Source organism: Cyprinus carpio, unplaced genomic scaffold (assembly GCF_018340385.1).
Source record: "Cyprinus carpio isolate SPL01 unplaced genomic scaffold, ASM1834038v1 S000006657, whole genome shotgun sequence".
Lineage (NCBI taxonomy): Eukaryota > Metazoa > Chordata > Actinopteri > Cypriniformes > Cyprinidae > Cyprinus > Cyprinus carpio.
Window position 1 is genome coordinate 840,710 of NW_024879281.1, and position 21,890 is coordinate 862,599.

General features: G+C 36.9%; 2 protein-coding genes across 3 annotated transcripts in view; one reads left to right on the forward strand and one right to left on the reverse strand.

Annotated features, from left to right (window-relative positions):
- Positions 1 to 14,680, forward strand: part of LOC109053453 (dihydropyrimidinase-related protein 2) — a 23,708-nt gene extending 9,028 nt beyond the window's left edge. For both annotated transcript variants that reach the window (XM_042755229.1, XM_042755228.1), the window contains exons 4-14: positions 4,088 to 4,252; positions 4,392 to 4,453; positions 5,361 to 5,441; positions 5,805 to 5,873; positions 5,976 to 6,096; positions 6,438 to 6,594; positions 7,674 to 7,815; positions 8,024 to 8,194; positions 9,353 to 9,532; positions 9,961 to 10,126; positions 10,399 to 14,680. In XM_042755229.1, the coding sequence (XP_042611163.1) occupies positions 4,088 to 4,252; positions 4,392 to 4,453; positions 5,361 to 5,441; positions 5,805 to 5,873; positions 5,976 to 6,096; positions 6,438 to 6,594; positions 7,674 to 7,815; positions 8,024 to 8,194; positions 9,353 to 9,532; positions 9,961 to 10,126; positions 10,399 to 10,490 (1,406 nt within the window). In that variant the 3' untranslated portion in view covers positions 10,491 to 14,680. The remainder of the gene's footprint in view (positions 1 to 4,087; positions 4,253 to 4,391; positions 4,454 to 5,360; positions 5,442 to 5,804; positions 5,874 to 5,975; positions 6,097 to 6,437; positions 6,595 to 7,673; positions 7,816 to 8,023; positions 8,195 to 9,352; positions 9,533 to 9,960; positions 10,127 to 10,398) is intronic.
- Positions 14,681 to 15,078: 398 nt separating this feature from the next.
- LOC109053475 (alpha-1A adrenergic receptor-like) lies at positions 15,079 to 21,890 on the reverse strand. The gene is made up of 3 exons (XM_019070853.2): positions 21,807 to 21,890; positions 16,814 to 17,951; positions 15,079 to 15,936 (listed from the first exon to the last, which is right to left on the reverse strand). Exons 2-3 carry the CDS (start codon positions 17,796 to 17,798, stop codon positions 15,536 to 15,538), a joined length of 1,386 nt encoding a protein of 461 aa, XP_018926398.2. The 5' UTR covers positions 17,799 to 17,951; positions 21,807 to 21,890; the 3' UTR covers positions 15,079 to 15,535.

Below are 21,890 nucleotides of genomic sequence, written 5' to 3' on the forward strand. Positions count from 1 at the left end.
GAACATCATAGCAGCAACTTAGCAATGCCATAGCAACCACATAGCATTGTCCTAGCAACTACCCACAACACTGTAGCAACCATCTAGCAATCATCCACAACGCCATAGCAACCACCTAGCAAATGCCATAGCAACCCCCTGGCAGCCGCCAGCAATGCCACACAACAGCCTAACAGTGCTCTAGCAACCACCCACAACACCTTAGCAACATCCTAGCAACCACCCACAACACCTAGAAAACCCACAATACCTGGGCCAATACATAATAATGCATTAAACCACTAATATCTAGGGACTAGACAATCATAGAGACTTGAACCAGTAAACAATGCCTTAGCAACCACCCACAACACCATACCAACTGTGACAATGCCATAGCATCCACCTATTAAATGCCCTAACAACTACCCACAACACTATAGCAACAATCTAGTAATGCCTTAGCAACTCCCGGGCAGCCACCAAGAATGCCACACCATAGCAAGTACCTAGCTATGCTCTAGCAACCACCACTACACCATAGCAATCACTTAGCAACACCCTGGCAACTACCCAAAATACCATGGCAACACCCTAGCACCAAGCTTGGGTGTTTATCATATAGACTAGTAAATGCCTATGTTACTACCCTGAAAAACATAGCAATCATCGAGTAATGCCCTAGCAACACCCTGACAGGCACCAGCAATGCCATAGCAATTACTCGCACCATCACATGAATCATTTAGCAACACCCTGACAACCATCCACAATGCCATAGCAACCAGGGACGTGCACAGGGGGGTTGCTCAGGTTGCCCGGGCAACTGCCCATATGCCCTTCTCGACTCACGTTGCCCTTCCGAGGTGGAAAAAAAATAAATAAAAAAAATCGTACAATGGATGCAGAATTTCACGTAGGCCTAGATAAAATAAATAAATAAATAAATAAAAATCGCAAAGCCTCATTCACTTCCATATTCGGGCACCCGTCCGAAAGTGAAAGTCGGTAGGGGAAGGGCAAACTCTCATTACGTGGCTGCAGCGCTGCACGCGACCGGCACCTGAGCTGAGCCTGCATGAGCGGCCCTAGAAGGAGATTGTCGCGGTTGTCGGGTGAGACGACTCAACGTTGTCGGAAAAGTAATAGTAAGGTTATAATCGTTAACGAAAACGAACGAAAAAACGAAAACTAGTTGGGAAAAAAAATTGTGTTAACTGAAATAAAAATAAAAACGAGGCATTAAAAAAGAACGATAACTAACCAAAACCTGTAATGTGTGTTTGGCAAAAACTAACTAAAATAAAAAATAAAATTATAGATTAAATGTCCTTAGTTTTCGTCTTTGTCAATGTCTTTCATAGAGCAAACGTTCAGCTGCATTTCATTTCCCTGCGTCTCTCACTCATGAGTCTCTCTCACATAACGTTACTCGCGCGCTCACAGCCCTCCCCTCCGTGCACACCGCGTCTCCATGAGAACTAGTGTTGGAAGCAAGTTCGCGAAAGGTTGGTATCTCGTGAAAACCATTACACAATCACACATTAAAAAGTGGTATAAATAATTTTTTAATTCTGAATATAATTTTGTCAGTGTGTTAATGTCGACCCGAGAAGCGATTGCTACTTTAGAAAGTTAACTAGACGCAAGTTTGATGGTAAAATGCACTTGGGTTGTCGATGTCAAAACACTATTTAAGCTGTGATTCAAGTAAGGAATAATTGACGACGGGCCGTTGAATTATTAGAAAAATAATGCACACCTGAGGTGGTGATTCGGTCACGACTCGAAGCGGAGTCAATTATTCCGCTTATACCACGGTTACCACACCTCAAGACATCGATCAGATGATATATTTAAAGGGGATTCGTTCGGTTTTTGTAGTACTTAATCGCTATTGTGGGTATGACTATTTCTTCCGCATCTCATCCAACGCTTCTTTTGCTGGTTTCACAATGTCATTTTAAAGCTGGTAATGGAGGCTTGAGCCGTTGATAGTATTATAATGCAGTTATTAATGAAGTTATTAGAAAGAGAGCGAGAGAGACAGAGACACACACACACACACACACACACACAGAGAGAGAGAGAGAGAGCTTGTGTGAATTAGACTGCAGCAGCGTCTCTAAACAGCGCTGTTATTACCTCGCTAGTGAGAAATGTCATGTGTACTCTTGGAAAATCGTCTGTCATGTTGTTGTTTTTGTTAGTCCTGTAATTTCCGTTATTACAGTTTTACTATGCGAAGTGATATGGAACTGTAATGCGGTCAAGAGAGCTGCCTGGAACTACGTTCGCCATGCTTTTCCCAGAAAATAATGTCACGCCTCAGAACGTTCCTCAGCCAATCAGATTCAAGCATTCAACGGCCCAATAGTATAAATATTAAATAATGTTATGTCATTTTTTTACTCTTACACTGAATGTTTGCTCCTTCATTCCAGATGAGTAGGCTATTGTATAGGGTAAATTTAGTATAGGGTGTGAAAATTGTACAGCTGTGGAATTTGTATAGGGTGTGAATTCTGTATAGAAAATTATTGCTTGACTAAAGTAAAGCCCTCTCTCTCTTTCTCACCCATGCACACTCACTTATGCACACACCCACGGCACACACACACACACTAAAAAAATTATGCTGTATTTAAAGTTTTCTTTTTATTTGTTATTTGTCATGTTCTTTTCTCAGATTAAGCTCCCTGACAATCTGACAGAAATGTCTTGTTGTGGCTCAAAAATGGGTTGAACACATGCGGTTCATGTATGTCTTCTTTAGTCTGTTGGCTCTTTAGGTTTTTTTACTGGCACACGTCACTTACACATTTTGCACTTACTGCGGAGTGGTTGAGACTAGTTACATATGTGTGCCCATTTGTACATATTGTATGTACTGATTTTATTTTTGAATGAATATTTTCTAAAATTGTATGATGTTTTTGTTGAGTTATTATTACACAATACTTTTTCTGACCTTTTTGAATCTTGCCGCTGACAAATAACCCAAATTACAAAAAAAGACTAAAACTAACACTAAAAAGTCATGTTTTTCTATGTTATTATTAGTAGTAGTTAAGGTGATTGAGTGCTGTATTTCAGTGTTTTACTTTGTGTATATATATTTTAATAAAGACCCTGTTATTCTCAGTCCTTCATATAGCCCGTGAGGGGGGGGGGGTGAGTGCCCTTTTTTTAGGTCAGAGCAACTGCCCCTCAAAATTCCTGTGCACGTCCCTGATAGCAACCACCTAGCAACACCCATACAAATGCTTAGTAATTCTTAAACAACTACTCAAAACACTAAGCAACTGTTAAAATCTAGGGACTAGAGTGTCATAGAGAATTGGGCCAGTATGCAATGCCCTAGCAGCCACCCAAAATGCCATAGCAACCACCTAGCAACAGCCTGGCAACTACCCACAACACCCGAGCAAATGCATAGTAATACAACAAACACTACTCAGAACACTTAGTTACCACTAATATCTAGGGACCAGATAATCATAAAGACTTGGGCCAATAAGCAATTCCATAGAAACCCCCTAGCAACCACAACAATACCATAGCAACCATCTAGTAATGATCTATTGAGCAAAACTTACAGTTTCTCCCATTTGCTTGTGGTCTTAATACAGATAACACAGTTAAAGGGATAGTTCATCCAAAAATGAAAAATTTGTCATTATTTGCATGTCTATTTTTGGGTGAAATACCCCTTTAAGCTATGGTTAGAGCTGTTTTTCACTAATTATGCTAGCTTTTCCTAAGTGTTATGAAAGCTGTAATGTTTTGCTGAGGCACCTGTATTCTTTGTGACGCAGCCGTCATCGATAGTGTCTGACAGCAGTGCAGACAGGATGGAGACAGTGTGCTTAAAATAACACAAGAGACTGTTTTAACATCTTCAATGTCCTCATTTCAGAGCAGCATTATTAACTGATCTGAAGTACTTATTAATATGTAGGAGCTGTTTGATATCTGCCTAACCAATCTGTGTGTGTGTGTGTGTGTGTGTGTGTGTGTGTGTGTGTGTGTGTGTGTGTGTGTGTGTGTGTGTGTGTGTGTGTGTGTGTGTGTGTGTGTGTGTGTGTGTGTGTGTGTGTGTGAACAGTTGATCATGTGGTTCCTGAACCCGGGACAAGTCTGATCTCGGCCTTCAATCAGTGGAGGGAATGGGCGGACAGCAAAGCGTGCTGTGATTATTCTCTTCATGTGGACATCACTGAATGGCACAAAGGTGTTCAAGAGGAGATGGAGGCGCTCGTCAAAGATCACGGTAAACCACTGTCAACATCTGCATCTGCTGTACAAACCCAGCAGAGTTAGAGAATACTGCATCGCTCAGGAATTTTCACTAATGTCTCACGGACTCCTTCATTTCCCTCTGTAATTTCATCCCCCGTCTTTGTGTGCAGGCGTTAACTCTTTCCTCGTCTACCTGGCTTACAAAGATTTTTTCCAGCTCACTGATTCCCAGGTATGGCTTCCTCCATAATTGTATCTTACAATCAGACTCACAAAACCTGTCAAAAACACACCCTGGTCATATTTAATCATAAAATCAAAAGAGAGAAATTAAAATTATGAAAATTAAGCCTGTTTTGTGTACCAATAATTTAAAACATTTGAATGGTCCTAAAATATATTTGATATATTTATATATTATTTTATATATTTAGGTAAAAATTAAAATATTTTATAAATATTTATATTGGTATATCTTTATTTTAATGAGTGCTTTGTTTATTTTTTTTTTATTTTTTTTTGCAGTTTAATGTGACTTTGCTTGCCTATGCACTTACAAAAATATCATGGTATTAGTCATGTACCATGGTATTTTTAAGTACATTCACTTATTTATTTATCTATTTATTTATTTATGAGTTTGCAGTTTAATGTGATATTTCTTCTGGAAAGGAATCCTGACTATTCATTTACAAAAAACAAAAAACATGGTATTGGTAATGTAACATTGCATAACTATGTATTTACAAACAAACAAACAAACAAATATTAATTCTTTCATTCATTCATTCATTCTACCAGATATTTCCTTGATTCTGATTGGTCAAACATGGAATTTGGCAGTCAAAATGTTTTTTTAAAATGACAAAAAATCTGTTACCATCACAGTACCATGGTACCAGTTTTAGGTGGCACAGGACCAAGTTTTGAGTTTTTGGGTGTTTATGTTCTAATTCCTAGTGACAATTGTGAGAAGAAAAAAAAAAGAAAAGAAAAAAGAAAACTCTAAACATAGTCCCTTGGCGATGATTAAATAGAATGCCGGTGACTGTTGCATCTGTTTTAAGCATGCTTCGTCATTTGCCATTCCTTTCTCATTGTCAGCCTTTGTGTGACTTCGAATGTGTGTTTGTGTGCAGATCTACGAAGTGTTCAGTGTCATCCGGGACCTCGGGGCCATCGCTCAGGTCCACGCTGAGAACGGAGACATCATAGTCGAGGTGAGATCTTCAGAGAGGCTACGCAGTCCAGCACTGAGCTCCATTACTCAGAGTTACTATCAACAATAAACTGTTTGGAGACGTTAAATCAAAACATATGCTCCACAATGAATGCTCAGACTTTATGGCAAGCAAAGCCAAAGCAAATATTCCTGAATGAGCTTGATATAATTAATTGCAGATGATTTTTGGCTCGCGGTTATGTGTATTTATCATGATCAAGATAAGCACACTCTTGGTAATGAAGACATTTTTAATATAGACAGTATATATTGGCACTATGACAACATGATTTACAGATTCAGCCATCTCATGGTATTCTTATCTTCCCATCTCGCTCGTTCTCTGTCATTCTTTCAACAGGAGCAGCGCAGGATTTTGGAGTTGGGTATCACTGGACCAGAGGGACATGTCCTCAGTCGACCAGAAGAGGTGAACGGCAGTGAATTCTGAGAATTGACGTCTATTTTCCAATGTTTCTGAAGTTTTGTTGAAGAAAACATTTGTACTGAATTGGTTTTATTTCAAATTTAGTTGGAGGCGGAGGCAGTGAACCGCTCCGTAACAGTGGCCAATCAGACCAACTGCCCTCTTTACATCACCAAGGTGATGAGCAAGAGTGCCGCTGATGTCATCGCCCAGGCCAGGAAGAAAGGTGAGACCAAACTCCTTTTTCAATATGGTGACTCTAGGAAGTCTTCAATGGATCCAAACCTAGTGGAAACATTCAAGGTTGATTTACCAACATGGAAGAACATTCTGAGGTGGTTTGATCTAATTCCACTCCCTCCGTGCCATTAAAATGAGCTAGTATTATTAAGGCAAGCAAGCAAGGCAGGTTTTATGAGAATGGATGCACTGCAGTCCTGCAAAAAATAATTATTGGCCAGACAGCAAGAAATGACATCATGGTGGTCGGGCTCCAGAATAAGGGCAAGGGAATTAAAGTGAAATCATATATGCCTATTCCTAATTTGGTATCTTTGAACCATTTAGGCACCGTTGTGTATGGGGAGCCAATCACAGCCAGTCTTGGCACGGACGGCTCGCACTATTGGAGCAAGAACTGGGCCAAGGCTGCCGCCTACGTCACGTCCCCACCCTTGAGTCCGGATCCCACCACACCGGACTATCTCAACTCACTGCTGTCATGGTAAGAGCACTCAAAGTCTGTTCATTAGTAGTATGCATTACTAATTTGATTAGTTTCAGTGGTGGAGCCCTGTAATAAGTTTACCATGAAGAATGAAACTGGTTCATTTTTGTAGTATGAGAGTGGTTAAAAAATTTCACGAATTTGTGTAAGTTCCATATTAACCCAGACGACTTTAAAATTAACTGAAGGGTTGACAAAAATACAAACAGAGTACAAAAAATACAAAAATATTATTATTATTATTATTTTAGCAATATAATAATAATTATTATTTTATTATTATTTTTACTAAGTATGATATTTATTATATACATTATGTGTATAATATATACTATATTATTCATATTATTATATTAATAATTATTATAGTATTTTATTACAAAATAAATGAATTACAAAATAATATTCCATGTGAAGCAATAATGATAAAAAAAAATGTATTTTAGTATGTATATTTATTTGCAATATTAATTATAACTACTACAATTATTATTATTATTAATTATAAAATTGAATACAATTATATTCTAAGTGAAGAATTAATGATTAAATTTATGAATTTATTTTTGTTTTTCTTTAGCAATATAGCTATTATATTATTTTTTTAATTATTAGTAATTATTAGTTATAATTTTATTACAAAATAAATTAACTACAAAATAATATTCAAAGTGAAGCAATGATAAAATGATTGTATTTTGTATGTATTATTATTAGCAATATTAATTAATGCTTATTTTATTAGTATTAGTATTAATTGAAAGACAACAACAACAACAATAATAATAATTTATTATATTAATAATTATTAAATCATTATATTATTGTTATTAATTTTTATAGTGTAAATAATTATGATATTACTACTACCACTACTACTACTGCTAATAATAACAATATCCAGATATCCAATGGAATATCCAAAATATAATATTAAATTATTTTAATAAATAAACATTCTGAACACAATTGTGAAAAAGGGTTTTCTAAGTGGATAAATATAAATGTTTGTAGAACAGACGCAATTTCTTTTTTACTAACTTGAAATTTGTCTCCTCATTCACTTCACGCTTCAGTGGGGATCTGCAGGTAACAGGAAGTGCTCACTGCACCTTTAACACCGCCCAGAGAGCTGTGGGCAAAGACGACTTCACCCTCATCCCTGAAGGAACCAATGGCACTGAGGAAAGGATGTCCATCATCTGGGACAAATGTGTGGTGAGGCAGAAATACTAGTCTTCAAATAATAAGGGGAGACATTTAATCACAAGCTACCACAGTGCAGCATCTACACTTCCTTCAGTCACATAAACAAAATCAGTCAGTGGTCATGTGAGCCCAAATAGAGAATACAAGGACACTCAAGTGAACACAAACACAACCGAGACAAACTGTCATGTCTCCCTGTGGTCCCTCTCGTTCGTAGGTAACTGGAAAAATGGATGAAAATCAGTTTGTGGCCGTCACCAGCACCAACGCCGCTAAGATCTTCAACTTGTACCCGCGCAAGGGCCGCATCGCCGTGGGTTCAGACGCCGACCTGGTTCTGTGGGACCCTGAACTCACGAAGATCATCTCAGCGAAGAGCCACAATCTGGTGAGATCTGCTGTCAGCAATGTCACATGTGTTTACAAATAATGGATTAATATAATATAAATATAAAAAATATTTGTATATAAATTCTAGGTATTATTTACATTTATAATTAATAATAGAATATTTTTCCCCCGATGCACAAACCTCATTAAATACTGTAATAATTAGGGTTTAGACAAGAAAAGTGGGTTTGCAATGAATAAAACAGAAAATATGATTTATTTAATATATAATCACTAAAAATACACTACTGTTCAAAAGTGTGAAGTCACTAAGATTTTTTTTTTAAATAGACTTTGACTTTTATTAAGCAAGGATGCACTAAATGGATCAAAAGTGACAGTAAGGATGTTTACATTGTTACAAAAGAATGTATCACAGTGTCCACAAAAATATTAAGTAGAAAAAACTGTTTTCAATACTGATAATAATAATAAATGTTTCTTGAGCAGCAAATCAGCATATTAGAACAATTTCTGAAGGAACATGTGACACTGAAGGAAAGCCATAACTAATTTTTTTTTTTTTTTACACTGTATTTTTAAAATGCAGCCTTTGTGAGCTTAAGAAACTTTTATGTCTTAATATTTACAACATAATTCTGGTTCTCAAGTAAAGAAGTTAACAAAACAAGTTTTTTACATTCAGAACTCATTAGGTGTGTGATCATGTGTGTGTGTTGATTATCAGACACACTGAATAACCTCATGCTGTTTTTAGGTCTTGTGGGACGTATACTGTATTGCTTTTAGCAAAGCACCAGTAGCATTTAGAAGGGTGGTCACACTTTTGCCAGCACACACACACCCTGTAAACTTTCATATACTTCCTCCCTCATTCACTCCCTCTCATTTCCAGCATTCCTTGTTTGTACTGTATTTCTAAACTGGTCTGGGTTCTGACAACTTGTCCTCAACATATTATTTAAATAGCTGTCTGAAAGAATCAATACTGATTTCCAACGGGACACCACCTCCATTTCCACAGGAATATCATGCTTCATTGTGTGGAAGGGGTCTGGATTGTTTGTGCAATTATTTCTTGCTTCATAACCATCGAAAGATTATAAAATGTTACACATTGGAAATGTTTGTAAATCGACATTAGGTTCTTGTTCTGTGTGTTGTTATTGTTATGTTGTTGATTCTCGTTTACCAGGCGGTGGAGTACAACATCTTCGAGGGCACTGAGGTGCGTGGGTCGCCTCTGGTGGTCATCAGCCAGGGAAAGATCGTCCTGGAGGAGGGGAACCTCCACACCACTGAGGGGTCCGGCCGCTACGTGACCCGCAAGCCCTTCCCTGACTTTGTCTACAAGAGGATAAAGGCTCGCAGCAGGGTCAGTTATGCATTAAACTTCCTTTATTTGATCAGGTTTTCTAATATGAAATTTATGGATAAACAATCGATTAGTGACCATATTGTGATATTGATTATTATTACTAGTATTATTATCATATTTTTTTGAATATCACAATATAATCTTTTTAGAATACTACTCTTAGTATTATTATTATGTTTTTGTTCTATGGAATACTGATAAATATATATATATATATATATATATATATATATATATATATATATATATATATATATATATATATATATATATATGTAAATATACATAAATTAAAATGTCATGCTTTTTAATGCCTATTAAGTGTTTTCTTTCTGCATTAATACTTTAACTTTTTGTAGTTTTCTAAATGTTTAAGGTTATCAGATTAGCTTTTGTTAACATTATCATGCACTGATGTTTTGTAGCTTGCTGAACTGAGGGGTGTCCCACGGGGTCTCTACGACGGGCCGGTCTGTGAAGTCTCAGTGACACCCAAAGCTGTGACCCCTGCTTCCTCTGCCAAAACCTCTCCTGCCAAGCAGCCCGCTCAACCGGTCCGCAACCTGCACCAGTCCGGCTTCAGCCTCTCCGGTGAGCACTTTGCAAGAAATTTCATTACTGTATAGGCTGATATTAGAGATTCTTTTGGTTTAAAAAAAAGTGTCATTATATATAAATGAAATATTATTAAATAAAAAAACGATTGGCTTAGTACTAACCAAAAATTTAATACTAGTGAGAGATTTGTTGTTTTTATATCATTCACATTAATCTATTGTGATCCGTTTTGAACCCTTTCACAGGAACTGTGAAATATTTATACACCATAAAGGTGATTTGCCTTTTGATTTATCTTATTTCAGGCTCTCAGGTTGATGACAACATCCCCCGCCGCAACACCCAGCGCATCGTTGCGCCCCCTGGTGGCAGGGCCAACATCACCAGCCTGGGCTAGACGCCCTCCATCAGCAGACAGGAGAACAGGGGGTTGGGGGGAGGGATGTCTATAACGGAGGTGTTTGCTGAGACCAACGTGTCACATCAAGAACCCTCCACAGGGCCTATGATTCTCCACTCCCTAGTCTCCCAACCCCTGAGCTCTCGCCCAATTCCCTTGTTTTTCTTTTCCCAACCATACACCACTTCCTAAAGGAGACATCTAGAGAAAAAAAGTATTTGCCTCATGTGAAGAGAGAAGGAAAAAATGTAACATCCACATCTGAGCACTTCTGATTGTATGATTTTTATACTGTACTTTCGACCCACCATGAGTCGTGTTATTATTTTTGTATTTAACTTTATTTGCTTTTTGAAATCAGAGGGATCAAGTGTGTGTATTAGAGAAGCTGTTTATCATTGTTACTTATTAACAAGGCAATGGTTAGAGAACTGGGTTTCTTAAAAGTCTATTAAGACTTTTAAGTCTACTACATTAGGGATGTCTTTATTTTTGGGAATCTTTTATTATGCTTTTTTACTCAAACAATCAGTTTACATCAGTATGAACACCTGACCGTATTCCGCCCGTGCCCTTTCCGTGGCATTCAATGCGATACTTTCTGTACCAGTCAATAAAAGAAAGCTTTTCCAGTGGTCGCTGATTAAAAACCATGTGTTGTTACACAACCAGAGATGTTTAATTAACACTGTTAATGTTACTGAAGAAGAAACCGCATGTAAAAACAAGCAGCTTAGCAATGTAGAAGATAATAAGAGAGGACCGCAAGTGATTCTAGCTGGAAACCTTCCTTGTTCTGGCCTCAAACTCTTTTTTTCGCACTTACTGCTTTAATACCCAAAGGCTAAGAAGAGAATAAAGTCAAGGTTGTAATTGCGATATATAAACTCGATTGCGAAATGTAAATTCAGAATTGCAAGAAAGTCAGAATTCTCTGAGCTTAGTAAGAGTTTATATCTTGTAATTCTGACTTTTTTTTTCTTCAGAATTGCCAGAAAAAAGTCACAATTTATTTTTAGTCTCCATAGTTAGCTTGAGAAAAAGCTGTGTTACTGAAGAATGTGCATGTAACTACGTCAAATTAGTAGCAATTTCCAAAAAGCCCAAAGTATACATAAATGATGACGTGAACACTTGGCATATGTTTAAAGCCGAACATTTGCGTTTCAAAGTATATTTCATTTGATTGTGTGTGCAAACTTGATACATGCAGACTAGAAATGAACTAAAAACTAGACATGTTGTCCCCTTGTGGCCAGATTAGTGGGCATGTGTGAGCTAAATGGACACGATTACAAAAATCGGGATCCACGCGTACGAAGTATACTTTGGGCTAAGAGTACCCCCAGATGGATTTTTCTGTAAGTTTGGTCGCAGCGCAAAACAAATGTGCCATACGAGTCGTGAGATTTTATGGTATTGAGAGACTATGTCGCTACTTTCTATGTCAACAAATGTGATCTCGCAGACATACGCTAATGTGTCTTTTTTGTATCTTTAACTCCAAGCTGTGCCTGAGATGTACTGATCACGTTGAATACTTCTACAAGAGCTTGTTCATGTATTTTTTTTTTTTTTTTTTTTTTGAAACTAACTCAAAGGCTGTTAAATGTAAAATAGCCGGTTAACCGATACAAAGGTGCCAGTTTTCTCTTAACTCGTCATAGTGCTTTTGAAAGGCTTTTCAAAAGTTATCAAGAGTTATAAAGTTATAAAGAGTTATCACAGCGCCATTTTTAATGTCCACATCCGTTTTAGTGCCGTAATAAAATGCTGCATCCTGTAATAACTTCAAAAAATAAAAGTCAAAGGTTAAAGGTGATTTTCAACAACTGTGCCTGTGGCAGCTCCATGTTTTCATTATTGTATTTTATCAACGGATGAATGAGAAATTGTTTGTTTTTCTTCCAAGTTGGTCTGGAAACCTGAGAAACATACCCTAAAAACAAAGGGCAATGCATCGAGCAGCTAGTACTCTAGGTTAGCTAACGTCCGATTTCTTCTCCTGTGTTTGACACATTTCCTTTTGAAACAAGAAGTTTGTGTGGGACACATCTATTAAAAGAACCTGGCTTTAGGTAGGCTATGTCAGTCACTGATTTGGTATTTGCTAATGCTAGTGGTATTGAGGGAGGGACACTGTCACTGTAGAGAGCTTTTGATTGGATAAAAATCTGTGTAGTACAAGATGAGCCATCAATATTTTTGGTTCGTTTGCGGTTAGGAGAAAGACGTTTTAAATCTGCCAACATTTATGAGTAGGCCTACACAATAGATTAGCTTCAAAGTTATCGCCACAAAACTCTTAACGATAATCCACATTTTGTGGATGGTGCTAAAGCGTTCAGCTCAGGCAAATAATAGTTAAAACAGTAATAAAAAGGCTTTAACTGGTTTCAATGTACCTTGCTTAAATCTCACTATGGATTAGCAACGGCGGGACCTTTTTGTAAGTCTGTTTAGTTTAGTCTGTTTTTCATTTGTAGGAAACCCGGCCTCCAGCTGTTTTCTTTTTCCTCTCGAATATCGGCAGAATCTTGGCCTGTAACATCATTCTCCATTGCTCGTCTTTTCCTCTGCGACTCAACACCATAGACTGTATAAAAACACATAGAAACAACACATACACACACAACGTTTTCGGTCTTTTGAGAAACTTTGCGTTCACTCGCAAAACTTGGGAGGAAAAACTACCGGCCTATTTCAGTGCTTTTAAGTTTTCTTGCAAAAACGTTTGCGTTCCTTCGAGAAATTTTGCGTTCTCTTGCACAAGTTTTGCGTTCTCCTGAGAAACATATGCGTTCACTCACAAAACAATATAATGTTAATAACATGCAGCGGGAGGAAAGACTATATTCCAATGCTTTTGCAAGCTATAACGCAATTTTATTTTTATTTTTTTATTTTTTTAGAACGCTATTCTTTTGCGCCAGCGAATGAACAATTTCTCTGAAAATGCAATAGCCTACTTTTCCAAAAGAGCGCTAAGGTTTGCGAGTGATTTTTTTAATTAGTAATATTTTTACTGACAAGTCCTTTTAGGGCTCTGTAGCTAACTACAGCGATCAGCAGGAGAAACAGACTGCGCGCGCTGTTGGAACGGAGGGTGTCTGTGCGCGCGCTGTTGGAACGGAGGGTGTCTGTGCGCGCGCTGTTGGAACGGAGGGTGACGCGAGGTTATAACGATTCAAGTGGTCTGTTCTCAAGGACTGATGTGTTAATAACGGCCGGCCGCTGCAGGCCCAGTAGAGTCTATCAACTCATGACTGTTGCGATTGTTTTCTTTCTTCCTGTTTCTTTTTGGTTTCTTGCTGACCTCATTGCTTTTCCACTGTTCCTATGACGACTGTCCATAGTCAACAGGATCTGACTCTTTTATTTGTCATGGCAACACATTACACATCGGAAGCATGCCCTTAGCAACCCTTCTGGGGCTGGTGCTATTAAAACAACACTGAATGGCTCAATCATTTCAACTGAGTTGTGATTACAGTGTAACGCAAACCATATACAGTACCCAACTCATCGAGAAGGAAATCAGAATTAAAAGGATAAGGTATACATTTAATTCAAGATATATTCAGAGAAATCGAGTTTTTTATTTAACATTTTGTTTTATTGGTATTTGTATTTCTCCACAATTTTGCTTCTTGGATAAATATGATTAATTATTTTTTTTAAAAATAAAATTAGACAACAAAGTGAAGATAGTTAATTGAATTAAAGTTGGTGTGAATATATGGCATCAATTGAGAACAGAATTGTCCTATGTGATATTTCCTTGTGTTTTCCTTATCGAGACATCATATGCAAGAGTTCAAATGAAACATGCCTTAAGCATTTCCTCTGATCCCAGAGCAGCTGTTGGCACTGATACCACGCACACGCACACACACAAACACACACACACGCACACACACACACTTTGCTATGTTCGCTTGAATGTTCTTTATGTGTGGTATGTAATCTATGTAAAATGCAGATGGGAATTGAAAGGTCATTCAATCTGAGATTGCCAATGATTTATAATCCCAAATCCACTCTTTTCCCTCTCCAGAAGTGAACGTGTTGTGTGCTGGTGTTTATTCTGTTGCCTGTGCTGTTTGAGGATGTTTGCTTGCTCTTAAAAGTGTCATATCCCTTGGATGATGAAGATAAAAAAAGAAAAAGGAAAATTAATAAAAGGGGGAAAAAAATGTTATCTTCTCTGTTCTTAAATTTCAGTTATTTGTACAATTTATATAAAAATAATTTTGCATCAGAAAACCAGAATTAAGTAGACTTACAGTATGCATTTTACATATAGACTACTATCCTTTAATAGACTTATCATTATATCATCAAATTTGATAATCATCACGAGATTTGTGATATTTGAATTATACATGCATACATACCTACATTCATATATGTATATATAACTCAAAATCTAACTTTTAAATTTACTATTTTTTTAAACTTTTTTTTTAAGATTACATGAAATAATAATAATAATAATTATTATTATTATTATTAATAATAATAATAATAATAATAATAATAATAATAATAATAATAATAATAAACAAGTATTTACACAGCTTTTGGACCCTATTGTACACTCTGTGCTGTCCAGGCAGAACCAGTACAACTTCTGTTCAGTTTACAGACATTTCCTTCATCTCTAAAACAAAATACAATGCAGTGTGTAATTCAAAATATGGGAAAAACACATGTAAAAAATCTTCATACTTCAACCTTCATATTACCACAGTATATTGGTCTTTTGTGTTTGAACAAGTTTTGAAGACCTTGTTTCAAATGGTTCTGTCCACAATTATTTCATTACCAAGCTTTTTTATTTTTACAGTCCAAAGTATGAATCCTCACAGTTAAACTTCACAAAAGTGCAGATGCATATTACAGATTTTGCCACAAGATGGTGCTCCTGTAAACAAGAATTAGCCAGATCTCTGGTCATTCGTGTTCCAGGTTCAGAACCAGGCTAAGAAGTCTTTGAAAGCTACTTTGAAAGGTTATCTTTTTATACTTTCAAAAACAGTTCATACAGCCTCACCGTCCATCTTGCATATGGAAACCTGATGAACTTTCATTGTCAGAGATGTTTCAGGTGCATTCACAGCACTGTTGCTATGTGCAGTAAACGAGCTCTTATTCGCGGTAGGCGATGCATCAGTATGCTTCCAGGAGTCAGTAGATGTAGATGGGAAACCCTGTGGAGATTTGGGGCCATGCATAGGGTCTCGAGCAGAGGGCGGAGGGCTCCAGATCTTGTGTGTGTTCTTCTGAGGCAGCGGCCATGGAGAAACGTTCTGGAAGGCCTTCTTGAACTCCTGACTGAAGCACGGGTAGATGATGGGGTTGAGGCAGCTATTTAAGTAGCCAAGCCAGAAAGTAATTTTGAAGACAGTGTCCGGGGGTCTATGGGATGGGAAGATGGAGCCTTTGGAGACACAGAAAGAAATAAATGACAAATTTACTATATGGAGCAAGAGACCTCTATCATTCATAAGCTCACCCCAAGACAGAGGGTCAAATGGTTTAGGATGTTTCATATTTTCAAAGGCTTTGCTTTGATGTGTGCATTTCCTTCCAGTATTTTGAAAGCTTTGAATTGGATGCACAAATGACTGACTCTTGCATCTTAGCTGTCCATTTACTAAACACACGGGTCAAACAATAAGCTGTATTTCCATCAAAGTTAAAATGATTCGCCTGCAAACACGTGGAATCCATACAAAAGATGGTTTTCTGAACTAGGGCTGCTGTTAAAAGCCTCTGTTCTAGGTTCATAATTCATTCCTTTATTGTAAACAAGCTCATTTAAATGTAATCTAAAAGGCCCAGCAAGAATTATGTCAATGCTGTTTACGCACAGAGGCATATTGTGAGAGAACATTGAGTCGTTTGGAAACATGGGTGAGGATAAACATCAGAAAGTAAATTTAATGTGTTTCGCTTGAAAACAGCGTGTCTATCAAATACGCTCACATACTTCATTTAATTTCACGAAATATTCAGTGCAGTATGTTCTTTAGAGATATTGCAGTTAAAGGTAAGACAAAATTTTGGTCATCGTTTACTCACCCTCATGTTGTTAAAAATACAACTTACTTCATTCTGGCTGTTTTCTGAGAAATGAAAATGAATAAGAAGGAAACAGCCAAAATGACACTCATACACTATATTTCTGCTGAAACCGTAAAATAGATTTGCATGAGGAACAGACCTAAATTTAAGATATTCAAATCTCATTTGTGGCTGTTTATATTTATATTTATTTTGCTGTGTGTTCACAAAAATGTTTAGTTTATACTCACTTATGGGCAGCACTAGGAAAAAAGGCAGCCAGCAGAGCACAAAACATCCCACCACAATCCCCAGAGTCTTGGCAGCCTTCTTCTCCTGGGAGAACTTGAGCAGACGCATGAAGGCGAAGCACGAGTTCTTCGAGCGCACTCTTTCCTCCTCCCCAGCGGCCTGCTGGGCGTTGTGACAGTGGATCCGCAGGGTCACTCCGTGCTCATTTAACTCATTCGTCTGCCAGCCCTTCCTCATAGAACGAGTCTTTTGCCGGGCCACCACATACACTCTGCAGTACATTACCAAAATCACTGTCAACGGCACGTAGAAGGAGCATGCAGCGGAGAAGATGGCATATCCTGGCTCTTCATTCACTCTGCAGACCGACTCGTCCTCCGGCATGGGCTCCCTCCAACCGAACAGCGGGCCAATGGAGATGGCAGCCGAAAGAGCCCATAGTGCCACCACTGCTGCCAGTGCCCTTCGACCTGTAGCCAAGGAAGGGTACTGCAGCGGGTAACTGACGGCCATGTAGCGATCCACAGAGATCACGCAGAGACTGAGGATGGACGCCGTGCAGCACAGCACGTCAAGCGCAGTCCAGGCATTACATAAATGACGACCGAACACCCAACGGCCCAAGGCTTCAGATGCAGCGGAAAACGGGAGCACCATGGAGCTCAGAAGCAGGTCTGCAATGGCCAGATTGGCAATAAAATAATGCGTCATGGAACGGAGATGGCGATGGCACACCACAGAGAGAATGACCAGGATGTTGCCCATCACACCAAATATTATAAAAAGCATCAGCACCAGGCCCAGAGCCAGCGTCTTAGTGATGTCAAATGCAGGTATCGCAGTGCAGTTGGGACAGTTCTCAGGAAAAAAGGTTAAACTGATGTTATCTTCTGCTGGAAGAACGTTGGTCATGGTGTAAGAGTCCCTTGTGCAAGTTATGAGGTTAAGATTGAGTAGCGAACATGCTGTGCAGATGATAACCATCCATGAGTAGTAATATATGTTTGTGGTTTCAATACAAATACGCTTTAGTAGCCTGGCAGTCACACTTGAAGAGATTTGACTGATGATTTCATCATCTCAGGTATCTCTTTTGATATCAGACATTAGCCATCATAGTTTTTCTGATCTTGCAACCTTAAAAAGAAAACAATTACAGATAATAAGCAGTGTTTCTGGCAGAACCAATCACCGTAAAGCAATTTGGAGTATGCTAACATGAAAAAATAATAATAATAATTCAGGCAGAATAACCAGCTGTTAAACAAAAAACAATTCTATTTTCCCCATATTGTTTAACTTTTTTATGCAACCCTGTTATGGATATGTATCTTTAACTACAAGTATAATGTTGGTTTTTGTTTTAGTTCTTGTCATTGTTATGTCCCTCAGTCAATGTGTCATGTTGTGATTGGTTGTTCTTGTTTCTCACTGCTTGGATTGTGTCATGTGATCCTTTTTGTTTGATATATATAGCCCTCATGTTGCCAATGCCATTGTCTCTTGTCTTGCTTTGTTTGTGTAATCTACTGCTTGGTGAGTTTGTTCATGTTTTTGCCAAGTCTTGTTCATTGTTTCTGCTCACTTTTTGGATTTTATTAAACTGCAGAAGGGTTCTCATTCAACTTGCCTCCAGTTGACGTTCATTACAAGAAGTTAACATAAATATCCAATAAGTAACTAAAGTGATTTAAGTTTCATTAACCGAATGAATTAGCATTGTAACATTGCTTTCCAAATAAAACAGTAACAGTTATCTGCTCGAGTAGCCTGCTGTTCTTCTTTAACTGTTATGCCTACAGTGAGTATTTACAGTAAGAGCATACAGTAAGTATGCATTTCTGAATTTAGCCATTGTGTTCTGTTCAGACTGATTCACTGATTCATTAGAATAGATTCCTGTTTCATTTTGAGATTTGCGATATATTTTTGCAATGTATGTTTGTTTTCGTTTGCAGTCAGCGAGATGATCACAATTGAAAGTTGTGTATTTTTAGTATATATATTTTTGAGGCACTTACAAATCACAATTCGGCTGTGAATATCTGGCTATGAACCACTTATGTCTTTAGCTCAATGCGACTGATTCTTAACCCCTCTGCAATAATTAAGGGGATGGAAAAGTGCCTGTTCCTTCAAGTAACTATTGGGTGAATTATTTCAGTGTAGCAGTTGTGTCCTGTGGATGTTTAGACGCCTCAGTTCACAAAAACCATTTAGGAATGATCTTTTTGTCAATATGGAGTGATGCACTAACTGCAGGAGCTCATATACAGGCCAAATATCTTTCACTGAAACAGAAATAAGAAGTTTCTGTCCCAATAACATTAGGAAAAGAAATATAAGGTGTGTTTGTGTTGCATGATATCATATATCAGATATCATAAGCAAAGATTGGGGAATTTCTATAAAGATTTATACACAGGCGCCAGACAGCAACACTGACATCTATAATGTCTTGGCAAGAGCAATATTTCAACAAAACATGGCAACATGGAAATTAATATGCCTTGTGCTTACAAATAAAACCTAGATGTATACATTCAAACCATAAAATGTATGATTAAACAAAAGTCATGTTTTGTTTTAATCAGGTGTGTGCTGACTCTGAATCTGTCTATCATCCATCTGGTGAGCCTGGCTATGGGCGAAAATATACAACGCCCAAAATGAGAGGGGATCTTAAGGATAATGATTTTATTAAATTATTATACAGTGTAATGTTTGAAAAATTATGCAACTGGACCGACCAAAAGGCTTCCTGTATTTTTGTTTGAATCAAAGGCATTTAAGGGGGAAGTTGTCACAATGGAAAGAAATCAAATAAATGAAACGAGTTATGCAACATAAATAAATATTTGATGATATTGTAATTATATAGGCCTATATGCAAATTACTTCAAACTACAAATACATGTCAACATTTATACATGGCTGCTGAAAACAGTCACATGACCTTGGCGCCTCTGAAAGATGATGTCTGTGTTAAAGCACCATGAAACACGTGATGTCATACAGAGTTATATGCCTTGTTATTAATGTAGCAGTAATACTTTCAAGATCAGTTGGATCAAAAAGTGTATTGGTGATCCTGATTCTATTTGTTTTTTTATTCCTCATAATGTTTTTAAGAAAGTGGGTGGTCTTAATTTTCTTTTAACCTGTAATTTTTCACCTACCAAATTACCCATAAAACTGTCTAAATTTCATGAGCAAGCACTCTTGGCATGGAAACTGTGTTTTGTACATAATTTTTCTCCTCACAGAATGAAAATTTGGAATAACAATTTGATTAAAATTAAAGGCAAGAATACATTTGAATTTTGAAGAAATGGTTGGATTATGGTTTAAACTACTAAGATTTATTCTTATGATTCAAGTTCAATTTTCCTATAAAATATAAAGAATTTTTTACAGTAGTTAATGCTATCCCTTCTGGACTAATTAATTTGACGAGCAGCCAAATGTCTTATAATGTAGATAATAAAGACTGTAATTTCTTTGTAAATGGCAAAAACGTATTTGATAAAAAATGATATTAGACAAGTATTTCATGAAAAAAAAAAAAAAAAAAAAAAAAAAAAAATATTCCAAGAGGAAAATGTTACTGGAATTCCTTTCTTAGGGATGTTAATTGGAGAAAGGCATGCTGTTATCTTACAAATTTTGCATTTCAAATAAGGTAAGAGAAATTCACCTAAGGTTTTACATAAAATATATCCAAAATAATATTTTACTCTCTAAGTTTATGAATGTTGGGAAAGAATGTTCTTTCTGTAATTGTACTGAAATTTGTTTTTTGATTGTCAAAGTGTACAGACATTTTGGGTTTTTACACTTTCTCTGCCAAAGTTAGATTGATGATAACTAAATGTGAAAGCAGTTATTTGTTATTATGAGCATGAAGATAAACATATTGACAATTTTGTAAACTTGTTAACTAAATGTTGATTGTCCAAATCTCCTCCTTTATACATTGTTTTCTGTAACAAACTCATTCTTTTAATAAACTCTCTTAAACTTGTAAAAAAAATGTAAAAGGTAATTCCATTCTCACATATTATGAATCTATATTTGGCGTCTTGTGAATGTCTTTTTTTTCTTCTTTTTTTCATTCATCCTTTGGAGCTTTGACTTAATTGTGCCTGTTTTTGAACTGTTTATTAAAAGTTATATAAAAGTTCTTAATAATAATAATACTAATAATAATAATAATAATAATAATAATATAGTAGTAAAATAAATCATTATCACAAGACATGTCAGTGATCACATTTGTGAGCTCAATTTTTAATAAGCAGCAGATAATTCACATTACGAAAATCATTAAGTATTTTTACATTAAATGTAACACAGCAAAGGTGAAAATAAATATGTAGGAATATGTAGGTTTATCTTATACCTGATACTAGAAAATGTTTTGTTTGCATCTTCCTTTTCATCATATTGAGCTATCTGGAGTTTGTCCCCATCTTTCAGTGTGTGACCAGGAATAACTTTTAAAACTTTTCAGAAAAGACGTGCAGATGTGAAATACTTTCCCTCAGCTAGGACAATCTGGGGATTAAATGAGTTAAGAAAACGTGTCGTTTGAAATGTACCACACAACCACTGCAAGATGAAACAGTGGACATTGGACATTTGACTCAAAACCTGACGGAGACATGGCAGCTGAGACAATTTACCCCGTCAGCAGTAGTTGTCTTGCCTGCTAGTTCTACTAACTGTCCACAAATTAGACATACTGCCACACTAAACAGTAAAACAGTTTCAGCTAAACAATTTGATAGCAGTTCAAACGAACTCGAAATAGATTAATTGTCAAGCAGCTCTTCAGGTATGAGGTACCGGTTCTTATACCATAATAATCGCGTCTGTAATAGTCGCATGCTGCGTTCGCAATTATATTCATTCAATCAACCAAACAAACATCGAATTGCGTTTTTTTCTTCATTCCGACTAAATATCCTTCTCAAAATTAACTGCACTTACCTTAATTCAGAGCAACATGTGTAAAAGCGAATGAGTTTTAAAAACAATAACGCGAGTCTGACGAGGAATCTGATGAGATGCAAC

Excerpts from the sequence above, each read along its gene's own strand:
- LOC109053475 (XM_019070853.2), bottom strand. The coding sequence starts at position 17,798 with ATGGTTATCATCTGCACAGCATGTTCGCTACTCAATCTTAACCTCATA. Across the intron at positions 15,937-16,813 it reads TTTCCTAGTGCTGCCCATAA|GCTCCATCTTCCCATCCCAT; the intron begins GTGAGTATAAAC and ends GTGTCTCCAAAG.